The sequence below is a fragment of the Bos indicus x Bos taurus genome, chromosome 7 (genome assembly GCF_003369695.1).
Source record: "Bos indicus x Bos taurus breed Angus x Brahman F1 hybrid chromosome 7, Bos_hybrid_MaternalHap_v2.0, whole genome shotgun sequence".
Lineage (NCBI taxonomy): Eukaryota > Metazoa > Chordata > Mammalia > Artiodactyla > Bovidae > Bos > Bos indicus x Bos taurus.
In genome coordinates, this window is record NC_040082.1 from 68019175 (window position 1) to 68039937 (window position 20763).

General features: G+C 43.5%; 2 protein-coding genes across 2 annotated transcripts; one reads left to right on the plus strand and one right to left on the minus strand.

Annotated features, from left to right (window-relative positions):
* Positions 1 to 264: 264 nt before the first annotated feature.
* On the plus strand, positions 265 to 1609 carry LOC113895473 (olfactory receptor 2T7-like). The gene has a single exon (XM_027546730.1). It carries the CDS (start codon positions 623 to 625, stop codon positions 1070 to 1072), a length of 450 nt encoding a protein of 149 aa, XP_027402531.1. The 5' UTR covers positions 265 to 622; the 3' UTR covers positions 1073 to 1609.
* Positions 1610 to 10318: 8709 nt separating this feature from the next.
* Positions 10319 to 20213, minus strand: PGBD2 (piggyBac transposable element derived 2). Its single transcript, XM_027546726.1, has 3 exons — positions 19936 to 20213; positions 15749 to 15812; positions 10319 to 12918 (listed from the first exon to the last, which is right to left on the minus strand). The coding sequence occupies exons 2-3, from the start codon at positions 15763 to 15765 to the stop codon at positions 11154 to 11156; spliced, it is 1782 nt and encodes a 593-aa protein (XP_027402527.1). The 5' UTR covers positions 15766 to 15812; positions 19936 to 20213; the 3' UTR covers positions 10319 to 11153.
* Positions 20214 to 20763: the final 550 nt, after the last annotated feature.

Here is a 20763-nt window from a genome sequence, read left to right on the forward strand (position 1 = left end):
ATCTCCTCGGTTAAGTTTATTTCCATATATTTTTGTTGCTTTTATAAATGGAATTCTTTCTGGGTTTCCTTTCTGAATAGTTTGTTGTTAATTATAAAAATGCGGAAGCTTTTATTTTTATGTAATAAAAATAAATGTTAAAAACTAATTATCTAGCAAACCATATCCACTAACACATTAAAAGGATCACACACCATGATCAAGGTGGGATTTACCCCCAAATGCAAAGATTCTTCAATATCTGCAAATTAATGTAATATAGCACATTAACAAACTGAAGAATAAAAAACATACGATCATGTCCCTAAATGTAGAAAAAGCTTTTGCTAAAATTCTATACCCATTTATGGTTAAAAACTCTTAAGGAAGTGGGAATACAGGGAAACTACCTCAAATAATATAGGTCAAACCAATATTAACATCACTTGTAATCATGAAAAGCTTAAAATATTTCAAATTCAGGAACAAAATAAGATTGACAAAGCAATCTTCAGATAGAAAAACAAAAATAGAGGCATCATACTTCCTGATTTCAAAATATATTACGAAGCTATAGTAAATTAAAATAATATGTTGCCAACATAAGAGCAGATATATAGACATATGTAACAATAGAGGAACCATGTATTTCCCCAGCTGTGGTTCCAAAGAGATTCCCCATTTTCTCTGTGAGGTCATGGCCATCCTGAAACTGGCCTGTGAAGACATCTCTGCCTATGAGAAGGCTGTGATGATGACAAGCATCACGGGGTTCCTCATCCCCTTGTCCCTCATCATGTCCTCTTATGCCCTCATCTTCCTTGCTGTCCTCTGCACAAACTTCCCTGAGGCCAGGAACAAAGCCCTGGCCACCGGCTCCTCCCACCTGACTGTGGTGATTCTCTATTTTGGCCCAGCCATGCTGGTCTGCATGAAGCCTAATTCTCACCACAGTCCCAAGCTGGCCAAAGTTCTTTTTATGCTTCGTGCCATTCTCACTCCTATGATGACCCCCCTCATATACAGTCTGAGGAACAAGGAGGTGGTGTGCGCTTGGCAAATGGCGTTGGGATGCTGCCTAACCTCAGTTTAGATACAAACATGATGGATGTTGATCACTAGCTCTATTTCATTCTAAAGCAGTGCTGCTTAGATTCCATTTCAGCCCTGGTCTTTTCATACTTGAAATTGCAACGGGATCATTGACTTCATGGGTTCAGTTCATATATACATAAAACTAGTGACCTGTGTTTATCCTCTTCATGCTTCTTTGAGAACTGTAGGCCCACATTCTCAAATTGGGCACTGTAGGACTGATGATGGTGGTGGTTGTGGTGATAGTGGTAGTGTTGGCACTGGTAGTGGTGAGAATAGTGATGGTGGCAATAATGATGGTGGTAAAAGGTGTAATTGGAGTGATGGTAGCTGAGGTGGCAGATGTAGTGATGGTAAGGATGATGAAGTTTCACCAAGAAAACTGGATCGATGATGCTGTTTTCAACTACAAAGGAAATTCGAGTCTATTATAGTCTTTGAAAGAGGCCAACCATGACTGAAAGTCCCAAAATGCTGCAGCTTCTAAAAGACCCTTGTGCTGTGCTGTGCCTAGTTGCTCAGTCAGGTCCGACTCTTTGTGACCCCATGGACTGTAGCCCGCCAGGCTCCTCTGTCCATGGGGATTCTCCAGGCAAGGATACTGGAGTGGGTTGGCATGCCCTCCTCCAGGGGATCTTCCTGACCCAGGGATTGAACCCAGGTCTCCCTCATTGCAGGTGGATTCTTTACCACAAAAGACCCTTAAGTGAAGATAAAAACAGTTGAGTTCTTGCTGTCAAATTTTTAAAATTTGGCTAAAAACAGACCTAAACAAAAATCCAATTAAATTACTCTATTTTAATCTTGTAATAACGTATAATGTGAAAGAATCTGAAAAAAGATATATATATATATATATACACACACACACACATATACACACTCATATATATGAGTGTGTGTGTGTGTGTGTGTGTGTGTGTGTGTGTGTGCGCGCGCGCATGCTCAGTTATGTCCAACTCTTTGCGACCTCATGGACTGTGCCTGCCAGGTTCCTCTGTCAGTGGGAATTCCCAGGCAAGAATACTGGAGTGGGTTGCCATTTCCTCCCCCAGGACATCTTCCTGACCCAGGGATAAAACCTGTGTCTCCCAAGTCTCCTGCATTGCAGGCAAATTCTTTACCACTGTGCCACCTAGGAAGCCATATATATATGTATATATATGGCAGAGTGGGAAGAAGGTGATTTATTTTTAATAATATTTTGAGTATTATATGGAAGAAATGTTTTAATCTACCAAGTGGGTAACAAAGTTTTAGGACATTCTTCATATAAGGGATTAACATAAATTATCTGTACAAGAAAGAAATGTATGTGCTGATCAAGGTGTAGAGCAGGGAGGGTTAGGGGAAAGGTATGAACTAGAAATCTTTGATAGTGATTGAACAAGGACACATGCTACAGCCCATAAGCATTTATTCAGGTATCACTTGTCAGGTTCGAGCCTGTCTACTTCTGGCAATAAAGCTGAATTCCTCGCACTTCAGTTTTCTTTCTGATATAACCATTCTATTATTATACTAATTGAAACCAGAGAGGAAGTGCTTTACAAATGCCCACACAAAGTTCTATAAGTACCCTCTTCCTCCATGCAAGAACAAAATTAAGTTTTAGTAAATTGACTTATTTTTAAGATAATAAAAAAGAAAGACTGGGCAAAGAAAATTCCTAGGCAAGGCTCTCATCCATTTGCTCACTACTGCCAATGTCACATCCCTTATCAACAGGCTTCCGGTAAATGGGATGCATAACCAACTCAACTCAGCAGCTAGGAAAAAGACAAAGGCAGCCCCACTGCCCTTGAAAAGTTCATTGACCTATCAAAAATCTCTCTCCATGGAGAATGAAGCCACATGGCAGAAACCACTTCTTTCTGATCTAATTGGAAACCTCTGTGTGTGTGTGTTAGTCGCTCAGTCATGGCCAACTCTTTGCAACCCCATGAATTCTTCTGTCCATGGGATTCTCCAGGCAAGAATACTGGAGTGGGTTGCTGTTCCCTTCTCCAGGGGATCTTCCTGACCCAGGGATTGAACCCAGGTCTCCTGCATGGCAGGCAGATGCTTTACCATGTGAGCCACCAGGGAAACCTCTGGATATGTCTTAAAAGAGAAGATAAAGTTATCTAGTGCAGAGAAATGAGATACTTCAAAAGATAAAAATGACTAAGAAAAGACCTGCAACAGAGTGAGGGTAAGGCAGAATGGGAAACCAACTTTTCTCTTTTTAGACTGGAATTTCTTCAGAGGGGAGAGTCTCTAACATAAACTTAAACCTCACTGAAACAAAAATTAGTCTTTGTAGAAGACTGAAATTGCCACTGGTCCTTTATTGCCCTCTTCCTCTGAGATTAACAATTAGATGAACAGCATCCTCACTATCAGACCAAGCTGCATCACTGAATATAGTAAAGTCATTCTTAAATTCTAAATAATTGATCTAGCATGATTTCAGTTCCTTTATTTGAATCTATTTCCTTCCATGAATGATCTAGATTCCACCTCATTTGCCATTTTTATTGTGATTTAACCAGCCTCCCTGCCCCTCTGTTTTCACTTAACAATATAAATGCTAAGAGCTAAATTTCTAATGCTATATATATATATCGTGTTCCAACCCTGAATGATTCCAGAATTCTGCAGTTAGAGCTGCCCAGTGGTGAACCAATTGCAGAATCATCTCAGGAAAAGAGCATAAACAGCACCCTATGTCCCCGAGGACAGGACTTTTCTCAGCAACCGTCTCAGGACCTTTCTGTGAGTGACCATTATGCTTTCTCCCCAGTTTTTCTTACAGAATCCTTAATTTTGAAGATTTCATAAATGCTACAGATGCAATGACACAAATTTTAGATGAGGAAACCAAACCTATCAACATGAGAAAGAATTTGAACCAAAGAATTAAAGCTAGAAGGAATGTCAAAGATTCAGAGTGAGGGAAACAGAGAAAGAGAGACTGAAAAGGAGGAAAGTAGGGAGGTTGAGGATATATTTTCTCTAAGTTAAGGTAACACTAGATGACTTTATTCCAAAGATTTGACACTAGAATTTCTCAGATTTAATGCATATGACACCAGCAACAAGAGTGCAAACCGACACCACTCAGTTACAGTGACAGAGCTACCAAGTTGCTGTCACAGTTGGTTCTGCACAATCATCCACTAAGGATGAGCGCAAATGTAGACTGTTACATGCAGTTTTCTGCACTGTCAACTCTGTTCATCCCCATGAGGGTTTACTGAAGTACCTGACACTCCCGGATCATTTCTGGACCATGCTCACTAAGATCAAAGCTGTTATGCTCTTGGGGTGACCTAGGTATTGTGTAAGAATATTACATTCTTGAGGTAATCCAGGCAAGAATAGTCTCTTACTCCTAGGTTTCTGTGTTCACCAAACCAGCTAGCAGTTTAATATCAATTAAAAAATTGCCATCTTCCACACATTCAAATATTACCACATGTCTGAACATACCTAATAAATGGAGCCAGAAGTAAAATGTTTATATTAACAAGATAGAAAAGTTTTGCAAAAATTTACAAAACCACACACTCTGGTTTTCCTTCCCATAATTTTTCAGATGAAATCAATCAAGGCTAAACTATGAGGCAAGGAAATAAAAGTTAACACAAGACTTCATTTTCTAGAACTATTCTCTAGAACTTCCTTGCTACCTCACTTCCACTCACCTTCTTTCCAGGTTGCTTGTCCCTGGAAACACAGACCTGACTTTTCTTCATGCAATCTGCACCTTTTTCCGTGCCCTGCTTCATCCACCAACATCCCCAAGACAGCCTCCAGCTTCTAAAGAATAAAGAAGCACTCAAAAGGGCTGTGGAGCACATATTTTCTTTCACTGACATCTTATTTGATGAATGTTTCCTTTTCTGTGTCTTCTGATCTATGGCTGTCACCCTTCCAAGGGTCTGGGTGAAATGCCTGCTGAGTGCTGGGTTAGGTGGCTTGTTTTTTCTAAACCTTATGGTTTGTGCCATATATTCCACTACCAGTGTTCTGGAGCTGGTTCACACCGACTCACAAGAGCTAATTGTTAAATCTTAAATACTTCTGCAAGCTGGTTGTTAAACCATTGATAGCGTGGTGGAGGTATTCAGACCATGGCAGCTGAAAAAGACTATAAACTAAGGCTTTTTATTTTTTTTGTCTTGGCATATTTTTTTCGAGAGCTAATTTACCAACACATCACTGTCTCTACCTACACCTTGAAGGAGAGCGTCATCATCTCTTCTGTGAAATCACTGCCTTCCTGAAATTCACTTCTGAATTTCACTACACATAGTTTTTGATTTCAAGGTTTGTTTAACTTATTCTTTTTATAACTTACCCTCCCCAACCCCTATAAGTACCCCTCCCAAGTGCTGAGCCCCTACTCTCGTGCTGCCACTGTTACATCTACAACCCCAGAGACCACCCATGTACACAGGGAAAAGCAACTTATTTTTCCCTTTGATTCACTGCACACCTACACCCCTCATTTATCATTTAAGAAACAAGGACAGTTATTCTATCATTCAAGAAATAAGTGAGAGGGTAACAGGCAGGAAGGCCAGGGGTCTCCAAACGGAGGAAATAGGCTGCAAGTGTCAGATATTTTTTTCTCTCTCTTAAGCGGCAGGAGGAAACAAACTATTGATACATTCCCCCAACCCCCACCGCCCCTTCTCTATATAAATTTAAAAAGAGATTTCTCTTAAAATACTGTGTTGCCATAATGACACCTGGTTCCACTTGAACTTAACTATTCTCAAACTTTGAGTTAACCAATGCATTTTTCTTATGGAAATGTTTGTCTTAAGCTATGTTAATGTACTCAGAGAAGGCAATGGCACCCCACTCCAGTACTCTTGCCTGGAAAATCCCATGAGCAGAGGAGCCTGGTAGGCTGCAGTCCATGGGGTCGCTGAGTCAGACATGACTGAGTGACTTCACTTTCACTTTTCACTTTCATGCATTGGAGAAGGAAATGGCAACCCACTCCAGTGTTCTTGCCTGGAGAATCCCAGGGATGGCGGAGCCTGGTGGGCTGCTGTCTGTGGGGTTGCACAGAGTCGGACACGACTGAAGCGACTTAGCAGCAGCAGCAGCATGTTAATGTACTACGAATTTACCCCAGCCTCTGTCTTTAAGTTGGTTCCACCTAATGGCTCAGAATCGACTTGACAAACCAGTAGGTTATACTCAGACATTGTTTCTCTAATCTATGTAAGTAAAACTATTTGTATGGTAATCTGCCTTTCTACAAGATTCAAGTCAATCATTTTATGGCCCGGGATGACTCGTCTGGTGCCAAGATTATCCCAAAATACATCTTACAGATGAGGGGCCTGGTGCCATTCTCTGAGTTTTAAGACATTCCTTCTTTCATTAACAGACTGCTAGTAACTATATCACATCCAGCTAAAAACTAGCAGGGAGGTATTCTTTCTGCCCTCTTCTGATGTCTATGTCAGAAGCTTTCTCTATCTCCTTTATACTTTAATAAAACTTTATTACACAAAAGCTCTGAGCGATCAAGCCTCATCTCTGGCCCTGGATTGAATTCTTCTCCTCTGGGGGGCCAAGAATCCCAGTGCCTTTTCGTGGCTCAGCAACAACCTCTCACAAGGATAGTTCTTCTATCATTCAAGAACAGTTCTGAAGAGTATTAACATTCACAAAGGACAGTTCTGAAGAGTATTAAGATATTTAAACAAAACATTTGATGAAAATTGAACTGACATACCCAAGAAGCTCAAATATTCCCAAGCAATGGGAAGAAATAGGAAGAAAACTACAAAGAACAGCATAATAAAATTGCTAAAAATCAATGATAAAGAGACAGACAGTCTTAAAGCACCTGGGGAGAAAAACACACTTTATGTACAGAACCAAGAGAATAAGAATTACAAGAGACTTACCAAAAAAAAAAAAAAACACCACAATGCAAGCCAGCAGACAATGAACAGGTATCTTCAGAGGACAGAAAGAAAAACTTGTCTATGCAGCAGAAACAACTTTTCAAAACTAATGTTAGTAAAAATGCCAGAGTAAGGACTTCTGAAAATAAATTTCATACCCATAAAAGCAGTGAAAACACTGGACATTTTTCCAGAATCAACTTTTTTCAGACTTCTGAAAATTAAACAAAGGCTTTCAGCAATCTGGTGAGGATTTTCTTGAGAAAAATGGCTGAAACTTACTAAATCAGTGAGTTTTATGGGCTTTTAACTCATCTATTCTTATTGTTCCCTCTCCTGTTTAGCTATTGAAAAACAACAGCCTGAAATGGAAAAAACAGGAGCAGGGCAATAACTGGAGTGGCAAGTCAAGACTGGATCTCCTTCAAAGACCAAACCCCAGAGAATTATCATGTACTCTGTTTGCTGATTCCCTGGAAGATCCTCACTAGCAAAACCATCTATATTTGATCTGACTCAGCACTCATCCAGTACAAATAGGCCCCACAGGTATTTTGAAAAAAAAAAACAATCAAAGGCAACTGTTGGAACATCGTGACCGCCAAAGGCAATACATACTACTTGGGCAAAAATTGGTTAACCAAAAGGCTTAAAAAGAAAACTTGGGGAATGAGATATCTATAGCAGATCGTGAAAAGCTTTCACACAGTCCTGGGATTCTTGAAGGCCGTGTGCTTTCATAGGACTGTGTACACTGTCAGAGATTTGTGCTTACTCAGGAATACCTGAGAAGCTCTAAGCACTCACTTCTGGTTAACAAGGAGGCTCAACACAAGCTGGAAGTGAAGGCTGAGGGGAAACTGTACAGCCTGACTCCATGCTGAAGGCAGGTCCCAGCACGCAAACTGAGGTCCATGACAAAGACTGGGAGACTTCTGGGTTGTAGGCTGAGGGAAGAGGGAAGATGAGTTGTTCAACTGATACAGAGTTTCAGTTCTACAGATCTTTTGTACAACAACGTGAACATATTTAACACTACTGAACTATATATACTTCAAAACAGTGAAGACAGAAATTTTATGTGTTTTACATTTGTCATTTTATAAAGACATAATTGTCTGGTAATCAATGAAGCCTTAAGACAAAGTCGTTTTCATTGTTCATTAGAAGAACTTCAATGTTATACATGTTTCCACAGTCTGGTATACTGTTTTTTTGTTTGTTTTAATTTTGTCCAGCTTCTTAACAACTGGAAGGATTTTGAAATGTCATTCAGAATAACCAGGACAACTTTCATATCCTTTCCAGTTAAAAGATTTGTGAATGGTTCTGCTAGAGTACACAAGGCAGACACTCTGTTCAAGTGCTTCCCTGCTTGTGGGAATGGTGACCAACCATAGTTTCATTTTGTACCCTAAATTCTTTTGGGAATATGCCAACAAGGAATGTCATCTGGCCTTGACTGCCAGTGTGATACTTGGTATTGTCTACACAGATTCTACTGTATTAGTTCTGGCATCATTCAGTGGCCTGGAATAGTCTGCACATGTTCCTACATCAATTACAACTTGAGACTATCCGTCAGTCTCAGTGGGAATTTTTCCTTTAGCTCTTAAGCAAGTGTTAGTCACTTAGTTGTGTGTGACTCTGCGACCCCAGGGACTACAGCCTGCCACGTTCCTCGGCCCATGGAATTCTCCAGGCAAGAATACTGGAGCGGGTAGCCATTCCCTGCTCCAGAGGAGCTTCCTGACTCAGGGGTTGAAGCCGGGTTTCCTACATCGCAGGCAGATTCTTTCCTATCTGAGCCACCACAGAAGTCACAATTGGCCATTCTGTAGCTTCTGGAAGCTTTACAAACTGTTCTCACAACCATTCAATTAATTCAGTTGGATGATTAGTTAGGTAAAAAATACCTGATAAGTAAATGCTAAAATCTCAGGATCATCATGATGCAAGAGACAAAAACTGAAAAGTAAAATTTGATCAACAAACTTCTTAAGACAAATGTTTTAAGTGTCCAGGCTAGATTCCTAAAGATGTGCCAAAGGTTTAAACATTTTTTAACATCCACTTTGAAAGCATGTCAAACCTACAAAAGTTCCAGTGGTACTAGATAGCTAGCTCCTATTACCTGTCTTCCCCAGATGTTGACATCCTGCATAACCATAGTACAATTGTCAAAGGCAGGAAGTGAATATTTATAAAATGGTGTAACTTCAGACCTTATTCAAGTTTCATCAGTTATCCCACTAAACCTTTTTTTGTGGAACCTGGCCAGTATCACACACTGTATTTGTTATACTTCATTGGTCCCATCTTATCTTGAACAGATCCTCCTTTTCATTTTCTTTTACAGCCTCAACACTTTCAAAAGCTATTAGCCAACTGTTCTGTGATATGTCCCTCAATTTGGGTCTATCTTGTGTTTTCTCATGATTTAGAATTCAGGTTGTATCTTCTGGGCAGGAATATCAAAGTGTACCTACCATACCTGAGGTGAGGTGGGTAGCACAGGACATCTATATCTCAACACTGGTAGTATTAACTTTGTTTGGTTGTGGTGGTGTGCCTGATTTTCCCACTAAGTGGTTACTGTTTATTCCCTCTGGAAATCTTGCCCCTAAGGAAATTCTTGCCCCTAAGATTAGCAACTATGGATAGTTATTGGCTGAAAAATTACTGCTGTGACATTTGCCAAATAGCAGTATTTTATTTCCATCCTCCCTTCTCCATTTATTCGTTGGGATTCTACTAAAAGAAGGATCTGTCCCTTTTCTCCCTTTTATTTACATCACAAGGGACCAGACATTTGCTTTTCTATGGGTATGAACAATTTTTAAGATTTTGGATGGACCTGTTAGATCACCTTCAGAAAGGCTGCAGATTCATACTTCCTCAGGTACTGCATGAGTCTGTCACCTTTCTCCACCATACCAACAGGAATTAGGTACAAATAAATTAGTTTTTTTAAAAAAGGATATCTCAGTTCAGTTCAGTTGCTCAGTTGTGTCCGACTCTTTACGACCCCATGGACTGCAGCACACCAGGCTTCCCTGTCCATCACTTATGTATCTTCACTGTTCATCTTCCATTTGTTCTTTTATATATAAGAGCACATTTTATTCTTGCCACCTATGTGTTTATAAGATCTTTTTGCACTGAAGATACTACTACAAATGAAATAATGTGAAACATATCTTTTTAATTTCCTCGTGTTTTCCTTTGCTAATGGATGTTTTAGTTGTATATGGTCAAACATATTGATATACTCTTTTTATTTGTGCTATTGTAGCAAGTTCTTTCCCAAATAAAAATACTCAACATGCTCTCTTAGGTTTTTTATTAAGTGCAAATTTTTATATGTATTTCTTATATTCTTCTGGATTATATTCCACTAGGCTTTCCAACATAAACTTTTTTCTTTGTTTTAATACTTTCCTCCAAAGTTCAGGAATTTTTAAAGGAAGAATTTAAATCATTGGGGAAATATATTTAATATTTAATAAATGATGCTGACCAGCCTTTTGGGTGAAAAAATTCCCTCCACACTATTTATAAAAATGGATTCCATATGGATATACATGTATTAGGAAAATATTTTTTATCAAGAAAATACAAACTCTATACATCTAGTCAGCTGGGTAAATAATGGCAGATTATCTATCCCTGGAAAGTTTGCTAGCATTAGATAAAAGTGAAATAAATATGATTAAGATATCCTTCATCATATTGATACAATATTGCCTATATCAGATTAGTACAACTGATAGCATATACTATAAAATCTTTTTACTGTTCACAAGTTTCTATAAGGTTTTGGTTACATTCAATTGTCCTTACCAGACAGCTATACCCCAAAGGAAGAATTTTATTTGAATAAAAAGGGCCCATAAGTTGAGATAAATAGTTGTATAAAATATATCTTTACAAAAATTTATGATTACTAATGTAAATATTAATGTATATTACATGTAGGCATAATAGAAGATAATTAAAAGGTAACTGTGATGAAAATGGGAAAAAATACAAAACCAAATCAAGGACTCAGGTCTCTTTCTTGTCAACACCACCACAAGTGCCCCAAATGCTCTATGTAATTAGCTGTAAACATCTCATTGCAAACCACATATCCCGAGGGCTCCCTCTGCCCATCAGGCATTACCGGATGTGGTATGCCCTGAAGCACTTGGCATGGACGCCCTTCTGGCACTTCTCACAGCGGGTGTTGGTCTGTGAGTGGCACAGGGCACACCGGGTCCTCTTGTCCTGGTGGATGATCCAGTGCCCAATCATGTCGAAGCGGCTCTCAGTTTCCAGCCGCCTGCTTCTCCTCCCTTGGGATGATGTGTCTGCATTGCTCTCTAAGTACACACAGGCCACATATCTTCGGAAGGCCAGGAGGTCCACCTGGGCATCATGGCAGCATATCCTATGCAGCTGCCAAGCATTGTTAAGAGCTGCATCAATAACATAACCAATGAAACTCGAGTACCACTTCATACCCCGGATCTTCACTTTGTACTTGGCGATGTTCTGGTCCATACGCCCGACACCCCCCACCTTCTCCTGGTACAGTCTCAGCAGGGATGGCTGATGAACCTGGGTCTGCATCTTGTTTGCTCCTGAGTGATGGCTCGTCAGCCCCACTGGTTCTATGCCCACAGCATTGGAGCAGATGTTGACCACACTGCTATCGTGCCAGCGACACACAATGATCTCCTCACTCTCGTCAACTTTGTAATCAAACGAACCCCTCTTCATTTTCTTCAGTTCTTTGGGATCTTTAAGGGGACAACGCTCAGTTCTGTACTCACGAACAGTTCCTGTGGCCTTCACTCCTTTCTTCCTTAAAATGGACATCAATTTGACACTTGTAAAAACCTTGTCAAAAAATATGTGGTATGGCAGACAGCCACGAGTCTGAAGTGCGTCCACAAATTTCACCACCATACTGCCTCCCAGGTCCAGGCCCCTGTCTGGCTTAGTGAACAGTGTGCCCTGGGAGGGCTCAAACCATACCAGATAGCCCCTGCTGGTCGTCCCACACCAGATCTTGTAGCCCAGCCGCACAGGCTTCCCCGCAGGCAGCTGCTTAGACCCCCGGTATCCAAAATATTCACACATGGATTCGCCAAAGCTATAGAACTCTTCCAAGGGTGCATGTTTCTGGAAATTGTAGTTCATGCGTACGATGAGAGGCCTGACCTTGGCAAACCTATCACTTTCATCAAGCTCATTGTTATCTGCAAAATGTAGGTATGAGAAGATCAGTTCAAATCTGTCCCTTCGAATTGCATCAGCCACAAGATGGTGATGTGAGTCAGGAGATGTTTCCCAAAACATCCTTCTCCTTGGATAAGAGATATACCCACTTAAAATCAAAATGCCCAAGATACACTTCAATTCCTGGGCTGTGAGACCCAGGTTGACATTTTTCTGCCTAGCATAACGATTGGTTTCATTAACAATAAAATTAATTGTTCCTTCATCAAAAAACAGTTCAAAGAGACCTACAGGACTCAGTTCCTGGCTTTTGAGATCTTCCATATGAGGATCTGTTGCTGTCCAACTGCTGAAGTCTGGGCGGATATCTCTTTTGGTCCAAACACGTTGAGGTTCCACTACTGCCTTCTGCTTCTTCATGGCTGGCTGCAGCTGCAGGTCCTCCTCCTCCTCCTCCCCGGTGCCAGAGTCCTCAGGGACCACAAAAGCATGCAGCACATTACCGGGCACGTGGGTTCCTCGCTGACCATCTTCATCACCTGAGTCTTCATCAGTGAAGTCCCCTGCAGCATTTTTGGGCGGTGCAATGAAGATCTCCTCCCTACTGTGGCCAGATTCCTCCTCTTCCAGAGCATTCAGAACCTCAAGTAACTTCACAGACTTCAGCTTTGAGCTGGTACTTTTTCCAGTAAAGAGGCCGCTGCAATGACAGGAAACAGAATGAAGAGAGGCCATGCAGGAAAGCTAGTGCTTCAGCAGAAAACTCCACCAAACCACTGCCCAAGAGGGGGGGCACTCCCGCTGTAACAGCATCTCAGATCCAACAGCACCAGGCAATGTGCCAGATAAGTCAAAGTTCCAGACAAACACAGAGTGCTCTTCTAATCTGTGTTTTAATAAAGGGAGGCATTCTAAAGAGGTATTCCATACTTCCTTTCCTTCTTCAAGTCTTTGAATAGAGGATTCTCTCTAGTGATGAGTCCAGATGCCACTGTCATCACCTGGTTAATAGTAACTGCCAATGGGAAGGTTGGGCTGCTGAAGTGACGTCCACTGATGTCTCTTGACTCAGTGACCTGAGCAGCCCTGCTTTTGTGCTTCTGCCTTACCTCTCTCTTCCCTTGTTCTTACTCACTTGACAAATATGTTTCCTCACTTTCCAAATTCTCATTCTCCCTACCTGAACTCTCATTACCCAAATTCAAGACCTAGCCAGATTCAGACAGATTTTCACATGGCTCCCTCAACATCTGCTATCCTACTGCATGCTGCTGCTGCTGCTAAGTCACTTCAGTCATGTCCGACTCTGTGTGATCCCATAGACGGCAGCCCACCAGGCTCCCCCGTCCCTGGGATTCTCCAGGCAAGAACACTGGAGTGGGTTGCCATTTCCTTCTCCAATGCATGAAAGTGAAAAGTGAAAGTGAAGTCGCTCAGTTGTGTCCAACTCTTTGCGACCCCATGGACTGCAGCCTACCAGGCTCCTCCATCCATGGGATTTTCCAGGCAAGAGTACTGGAGTGGGGTGCCATTGCCTTCTCCATACTGCCTGCCAAATGGATTTGGAAACATGGAAACCCCTGTTATTCTAATTCTGCCTGTCCATGTGGGAACCAAATACAAGAGATGTTTGTATTTAGTGCTGCTCAGGGACTGCAGTGGGCACACTCCGCTCCCCGACCTGCATAGCACTTGTTTCCAAATGAAGGAAACAAATGACATATCAACAAGCAAGTAGCTATACAGGATGGCATCAGGTAGTGATGCGGGCCATCCTGAATAAGGGACAGAGAATACAGCAAAGGAATAGGGCTGGGGGTGCTACTTTAGACAGATGATGAGGGAAGGCTTACAGGGCAGACAGACTGGCAAGGTGAAGGAGTGAGCCTGCAGCCTTGCAGGGTATCCCAGATGGAGAGAACTGCAGGTACAGGCACAAGGCCCTGTGGCTGAAGGGCCTTGAGATCTATGAAGAGCAAGGAGGTTAGTGACACTGCAGACCATAGTGAGGGGAGAAGAGTAGAGCAGAGGTAGCTAGGTCCAGGGCCAAGGCTCCACAGGGTTCCAGAGTCCTGATGAGGACTTCCAGGTTATCAGAGAAAGTCCCTAAGGGGTATGGAGCAGGACAGTGAGTGGTCAATACATCACTGTGGCTATGAGAATAGACTGGACTTGAGAAGGAGGGCACGCTGATGTCCTATTTCCTGGCCACTGCATGAGAAAAGCCACACACCAGAGGGAGGATACAGACTTTACCATGAAGGCTATTTCTCTGCAGGTCTGCCCTGTAGTTTTGGAGTTTAGGCTGCATTAGAGACTCACTCGAACTTCACTTTCAGGGCATTGGCTCCACCAGCCCCCATACTAGAGGCTAGGGCACAAGACATCTGACCTCTGGGGAGATGAGGTACACCTCAAGCTCTCTGCGCCAGCCAGAAAGGGAGAGGAAACCTGAAGCTCTGCCTTTCCACAGACCTCAAAGGAAGACATGTTCTCAAAGAGCATCAGCCCTTTTCATGCCTCCTCTAGCCACCCATGGTCTATAGCAGCAGATTCAGACCTGCCCACCCACGGTCTTGGCTAATCTCACCACTCAAGCTGTTGTGCACCCACAGGCCCTCAAACACCTTCTCTGCCTGGCTGTTCACACCCCTGTATTGAGAAAGCCTACAGGAACTGAGGCAGCCCCACACAGAACCCTCTTGTGTCTTGAAGGATGGGGAAAGCAAGTCACATCTTTAGATCAAGTGTGGAAGTAGAGCTACACAGCTGCATCCATAGCACCCCACACACTCCCGTCTGCCTTGCCTTTTCTCCTATCTTCCTTTCTCCTCTCCCTCCTTAGTGCTTCATAGACAACAAGTGCTTAGGGTGGCTGGCAGGACTGAGAGCTGAAAACGTTGAAAACTTGGCCTTTCAAAAGCAAAGGGGTGAATACAGTTAGCCTTGAATAACACAGGTTTGAACTATGTAAACTGAGAGAAGACTCTTGAGAGTCTTGGACTACAAGAAGATCAAACCAGTCCATCCTAAAGGAATTCAGTCCTGAATATTCACTGGAAGGACTGATGCTGAAGCTGAAGTTCCAGTACTTTGGCCACCTGATGCGAAGAACTGACTCACTGGAAAAGACCCTGATGCTGGGAAAGATTGAAAGCAGGAGGAGAAGGGGATGACAGAGGATGAGATGGTTGGATGGCATCACTGACTCGATGGACATGAATTTGAGCAAGTTCCGGGAGTTGGTGATGGACAGGAGGCCTAGCATGCTGCAGTCCATGGGGTGGCAAAGAGTCGGATACGACTGAGCGACTGAACTGAACTATGTGAGTTCACTTATACATGGATTCTTTTTCAGTAAATATGTACTAGAGTACTACACGATCCTCAGTTGGAGCCAGCAGAGCAGAGGGCTCCATTATAAAGTTACACACAGATTTGTGAATGCACAGAGGTGAGCAACCCTAGTCCCCATGTGTTGAAGAGTCAACTGTATTTGCATAAAGCCTTTCATCAAACATTACTCCTACCTTGAAGATGAAGCCATGATATACTGGGAACACCAGGTTATCTTTACTTGCAGAGTCTAAGAATCTGTAAGAAAATGGAAGTCAGTTTTAAGAAATCATATGCAAGACAATAGGACCTTCTCTATCATTTGAGGGAAAAAAAATCTTCAGATTCACTACCAACCAGAGGGAAATGGATCAAGTACACACAGAAAATGATGTGTAGTTGACTGGCTAGTCAGAGAAGAAAAGAAGAAGCTCCTTCATCTCACACCTCACAACAAAATACATTCTGGGACAGGGTTTCCAATAGTCAGAACTATTGGCATTGTTTGTTGTGGGGGGCTCTCCTATGTATTGTGTGATGTTTAACAGCATCCCAGGCCTCCATTTACTACATACCACTGTATGGGTATGTACAGAACAACTGTCCCACTGGTTGTGAAAAACAAAAGGGTTTCTAGACATCACCAAGCGTTCCCTGGTGGGAAGGACTGGAGGTAAAATCTGCCTTGGTTGAAAACTACAGTCCTACATCAGTGCTGCCAATAGAACTTGCCACAGTGATAGAAATATTTTGCATCAGTGCTATCCAGTATAGTAGGCATGAGACATCTGTGAAGATTAAGCACTGGATATATGGCTAGTGTGACTGGGACACTGAATTTTTGATTTTATGTAATTTTTAGTAATTCTAATTTACACAGTCACATGTGGACCATGGCTACTTTTTAGACAGTGAAGTCCTAGATGTATTAAGCACTAATTGCAAAACAAAACAAAACAAAAACACAACTTTAAAACTTTTGAAGTATATTAATGACTACAGCATGGGGAAACCTTTCTTTTAGAAAACACAGAAACTCAAAGGAGGATGGACAATTTTAACTATATCAAACTTCCAACAAATCTGTAGTAGGTTGTTTTTGAACTGTAGTGTTGGAGAAGACTCTTGAGAGTCCCTTGGACTGCAAGGAGATCAAACCAGTCAATCCTAAAGGGAAATCAACCCTGAATATTCTCACTGGAAGGACTGATGCTGAAGCTGAAGCTTCATTACTTTGGCCATCTGATATGAAGAACTGTCTCATTGGAAAAGACCCTGATGCTGAGAAAGATTGAAGGCAGGAGGAGAAGGGGACAATAAAGGACAAGATGGTTGGATGGCATCACCGACTCAATGGACATGAGTTTGAGCAAGCTTTGGGAGATGGTGAAGGACAGGGAAGCCTGGCGTGCTGCAGTCCATGGGGTCACAAAGAGTCGGACATGACTCAGTGACTGAACTGACTGATCCTTAGAAGCCAACACAGCCCCTGGCATGTAACAGGCACACAGTAAATACCTTCTGAACTGAACAACTTCTGCTGTAGAGCAAATGGCCATACTGCAGGGCATTCTCCTAATTCTATAGCAGGCTTTCATTTTCATCTTAACTTTTTGGCTTTAAGACAGCTATTTAGTAAAGTACTAAGGAACTCAATACTTAATTCACCCTAACAAAAATGCATTCCTAAAGATTCTCTAAAACTTTGCATACGAAATGTCTAGCAATGGAGAGCCAACTGATACAGTGGACTCAAGAACAGAAGGGATAGCTAGGCAGAAAGGGTAGGAAAAGCCATTTTTCTCTTTCAGTGGTCCTCTGGCCGTGCTCCTCAGTCCCTCCATACCCTACTGCATGGCCCTTCCATCCTTCTTGCCCTTCTTGACAGAACCACCAGAGGAGCTGGACAAGAGTAAACAGTGCCTCTGCAGGCTAAGCAAATTCCCAACGGGAATGATTTCCAGAAAGAGGTTGTTGGGCAGCCATATAAAGCAGCCCTTAATTTCTTCACTCCTTTAGCAAACATCAGAAGTGCCTACTAGACACCTAAGCATGTATAAAATCACTACTCTAACAAGGCTACCAAAAAGCAGAGGTAGGCGAGATTAAGATCTACAAAACAGGACTTAGTTAGATCTAGTCAGGAAAGTCACAGAACTTCTTTCTAAGGAAAGGATAATTAGACCTCCCCTAGGAAAGAGATGGAGAAGGCAATGGCACCCCACTCCAGTACTCTTGCCTGGAAAATCCCATGGACGGAGGAGCTTGGTAGGCTGCAGTCCATGGGGTCGAGAAGAGTCAGACACGACTGAGTGACTTCACTTTCACTTTCACGCACTGGAGAAGCAAATGGCAACTCGCTCCAGTGTTCTTGCCTGGAGAATCCCAGGGACAGGGGAGCCTGATGGGCTGCCGTCCATTGGGTCGCACAGAGTCGGACACGACTGAAGCAACTTAGCAGCAGTAGCAGCAGCAGGAAACAGACCCTCCAAAAGAGTACAAATTCCCCGAGGAGGCAGAGAACAGCATCCCAAGCAGAAGAAACAGCAAATACGTGGGAAAGCAAAGACAATTATGACAGGGTAGAGAACCCAAGGGAGAGGGTATACAAAGAGACTGGATCAACTATTCCATGTCTTGAAGGCACTGTTTAAAGAGACTTATCTTTAATGTAAAGCAAAGGGAAATCAAAGAAGGTTATAGGCAGAGCATGACACATTTGGCTTTACATTTTAATAAGTTTATTCTGACTGTGGTATAGACAACTGAGTCAGGGCACCAAAGCAGACGTAAGGAGATAAGAGCGATCATCAGGATGGTGGTGCTTATGGCAAAAAGTGGGCCAACCCAAGTAGGACTCAAAAAGTAAACCAACAAGTTTGGATGATTGAGGGGGAGGGAGAGGGCTGATCAGGGAGGCCTCCCAGAGTTAAGGTTTAGTGGCTAGAGTAGGGTGGTGCCATTCACAGAGGCCAGGAGCACAAGAATGGCATGAGACGTGGGTGATTTGGACCTGTGTCTTGCACATATTGGGATGGAAGTGCTTTTGAGATAACCCAGAAAGGTACTGAAAGGCCACAGTCCCTCTAGGTCTGAGAAATGGCCTGGGATAAAGTCATAAGTGAGTCAGTTTTCTGAGGATTTGTGGAAGCCCCAAATCCACAAGAATCCCTGAAGCCACAGGTGATACCCAGGGAGGAAGCCTGAAATGAAAGAGAAGCTGGAAAAGGCATCTTCAGAGATGTCTAAGAGATATAAGGGCAGGAGGTTGACCTGAGAGATAGAAAAACCAGGAAATGCTGAGCAGTCAAGGGCCAGATGTGTCAAGGCACAGGTGTGCAAAGCTGTGGTTCAGCTGGACATTCTCAGTTGGACATTCCCAGAGGCTCAGCTGGACATTTTCAACTGACTCTGGCACCCAGGAAGAAAAGGCTCTTAGATTTGAGATCTGATGTTCCTAGGGCCATTCTGAGGGATCTTAGAGGTGAGGGGACCTCTAGTGCTTAAAATATTAAATTTTCCAATGAGACAGGACAACTAAATGGAACTAAATCCTGACTTGGATCCTATACCACAAAAAGGAAATGGTTGAGAAGAGCGAAAAATTCTGAACAAGGCCTGTAGACCTTTGGTGTCCTGGTTTAGATGTTAACATTTGGGGAACCCAGGTGACTTGAATGTAGGGATTCTTTGTATTAGTTTTCAAACTTTTCTCATTTTTTAAAGTTACTTAGAAAAAACATTGTTTAGTAAGACATTTTATAAACGTAAATGCCTCAAAGTCAAGCCAGGTGCAAAACGGCTCAAGAATGGCCTTTGTGAGATATGGGGGCTCTCCTTCTCGTACGCATCTCAATGCTAAACAAAAAAGGGGAAGAGAGGAAAACAAAGATGCTATGCAACCTCAGAGATCCCAGAAGCAGGCAGAAACTGTGGAAATGCCAAAAGCGCCCTTCACACAGCGTATCCCCACGCAGAACCCCTTCTCTCCTAAAGGGCAAGGCCTCTAAGCCCGCCCGATCCCGCCGACCCCGCCGACCCCGCCCACAGATGTCCACCCGCTCCGCCCCCAGCGTCAGCCCGCCCGAGCCCAAGCTCCGCCCACAGCAGTCTTTCCTGCCCCAGCCCGGCCTTGCCCCGCCCCCGATCCCGCCCAAGAGCCCTGGTCACTCCTCCCTTAGTACATTCTGCATTAGCGGGCCTCGGCTTCTCCCCCAGCCCGGCCTAGCCCAAAGGCTCCCACCCCCACGCTCGCTCCGCCCCAGTTAACCCCGCCCCGGTGCCGGCCCCGCCTTCCTCCCCGCAGGGGGACCCCCTCAAACGGCTCTGTTAACTCGAAGCCCCGAGGTCCGTTGTGCCTGTACCAGTCACACCTACTCACCGTGCGCCCGCGGCATCGAGGCCCAACGCCTGGGGCACCGTTGAGAAAAAACATCGCTACGGTCCGCCGCTCCCACATCCAAGAGGGGTATAGTCGGCGGTGCAAGCGGGGCGACCTCGACCTGCGATGAACAGACTGGAGCCTCGTGGTTCGTGCCAGATACCACTAGTAGCGCGGAGCCTAGAGCGCCTCGGCGCTGCTGGCGTCGGCCGTCGCGGCAGCGCATCGTCCGGCAAGAGAGCGCTCCACTCGCCTTCGGCCCGCCTTCCGCTCCCCGCCCAGGACACACCCTGCTTAGGACACGCCCCCGATCCCAGCAACCAACGAGACTTTGGGGCTTCCGCTGTGCCTAGGGGAAACCCGGAAGTGCCTCTGAAGCCGGGGCCAGGGAAGTGAAATATACTCTTGCACCCCTTGCACCTCTTGCACCCCTTGCACCTCTTGCACTTCTCCAAGGCCTCTCTTGCACCCTCCACTCCCCCGGTTCCTCTACTTGCTAGCCTAGGCACTTTCCTCTCTATTACTTACGAAGGGACGAAACCTTTTTTTCTCTCTAGGTGGATGGTTCTCCAATATAATTCAACAACAGCTTCGCTTGGGAACATGATAAAAATGCATATTCTGGGGCCCCATCCCAGAAATACCTAATCAGAAATTCCGAGGCTTGGCCCAGTAACTTGCATAACCTGCTCAACTTTACACCTTGGACTTTTTAGTTTGGATAATTCTTGGTCGTGGGGGTCTGTCCTGTGTATTGCAGGTAGGATCACCAGATATAAATCAGGGTGCTCAGTTAAGTTCGAATTTCAGATAAATATATACCCTAAG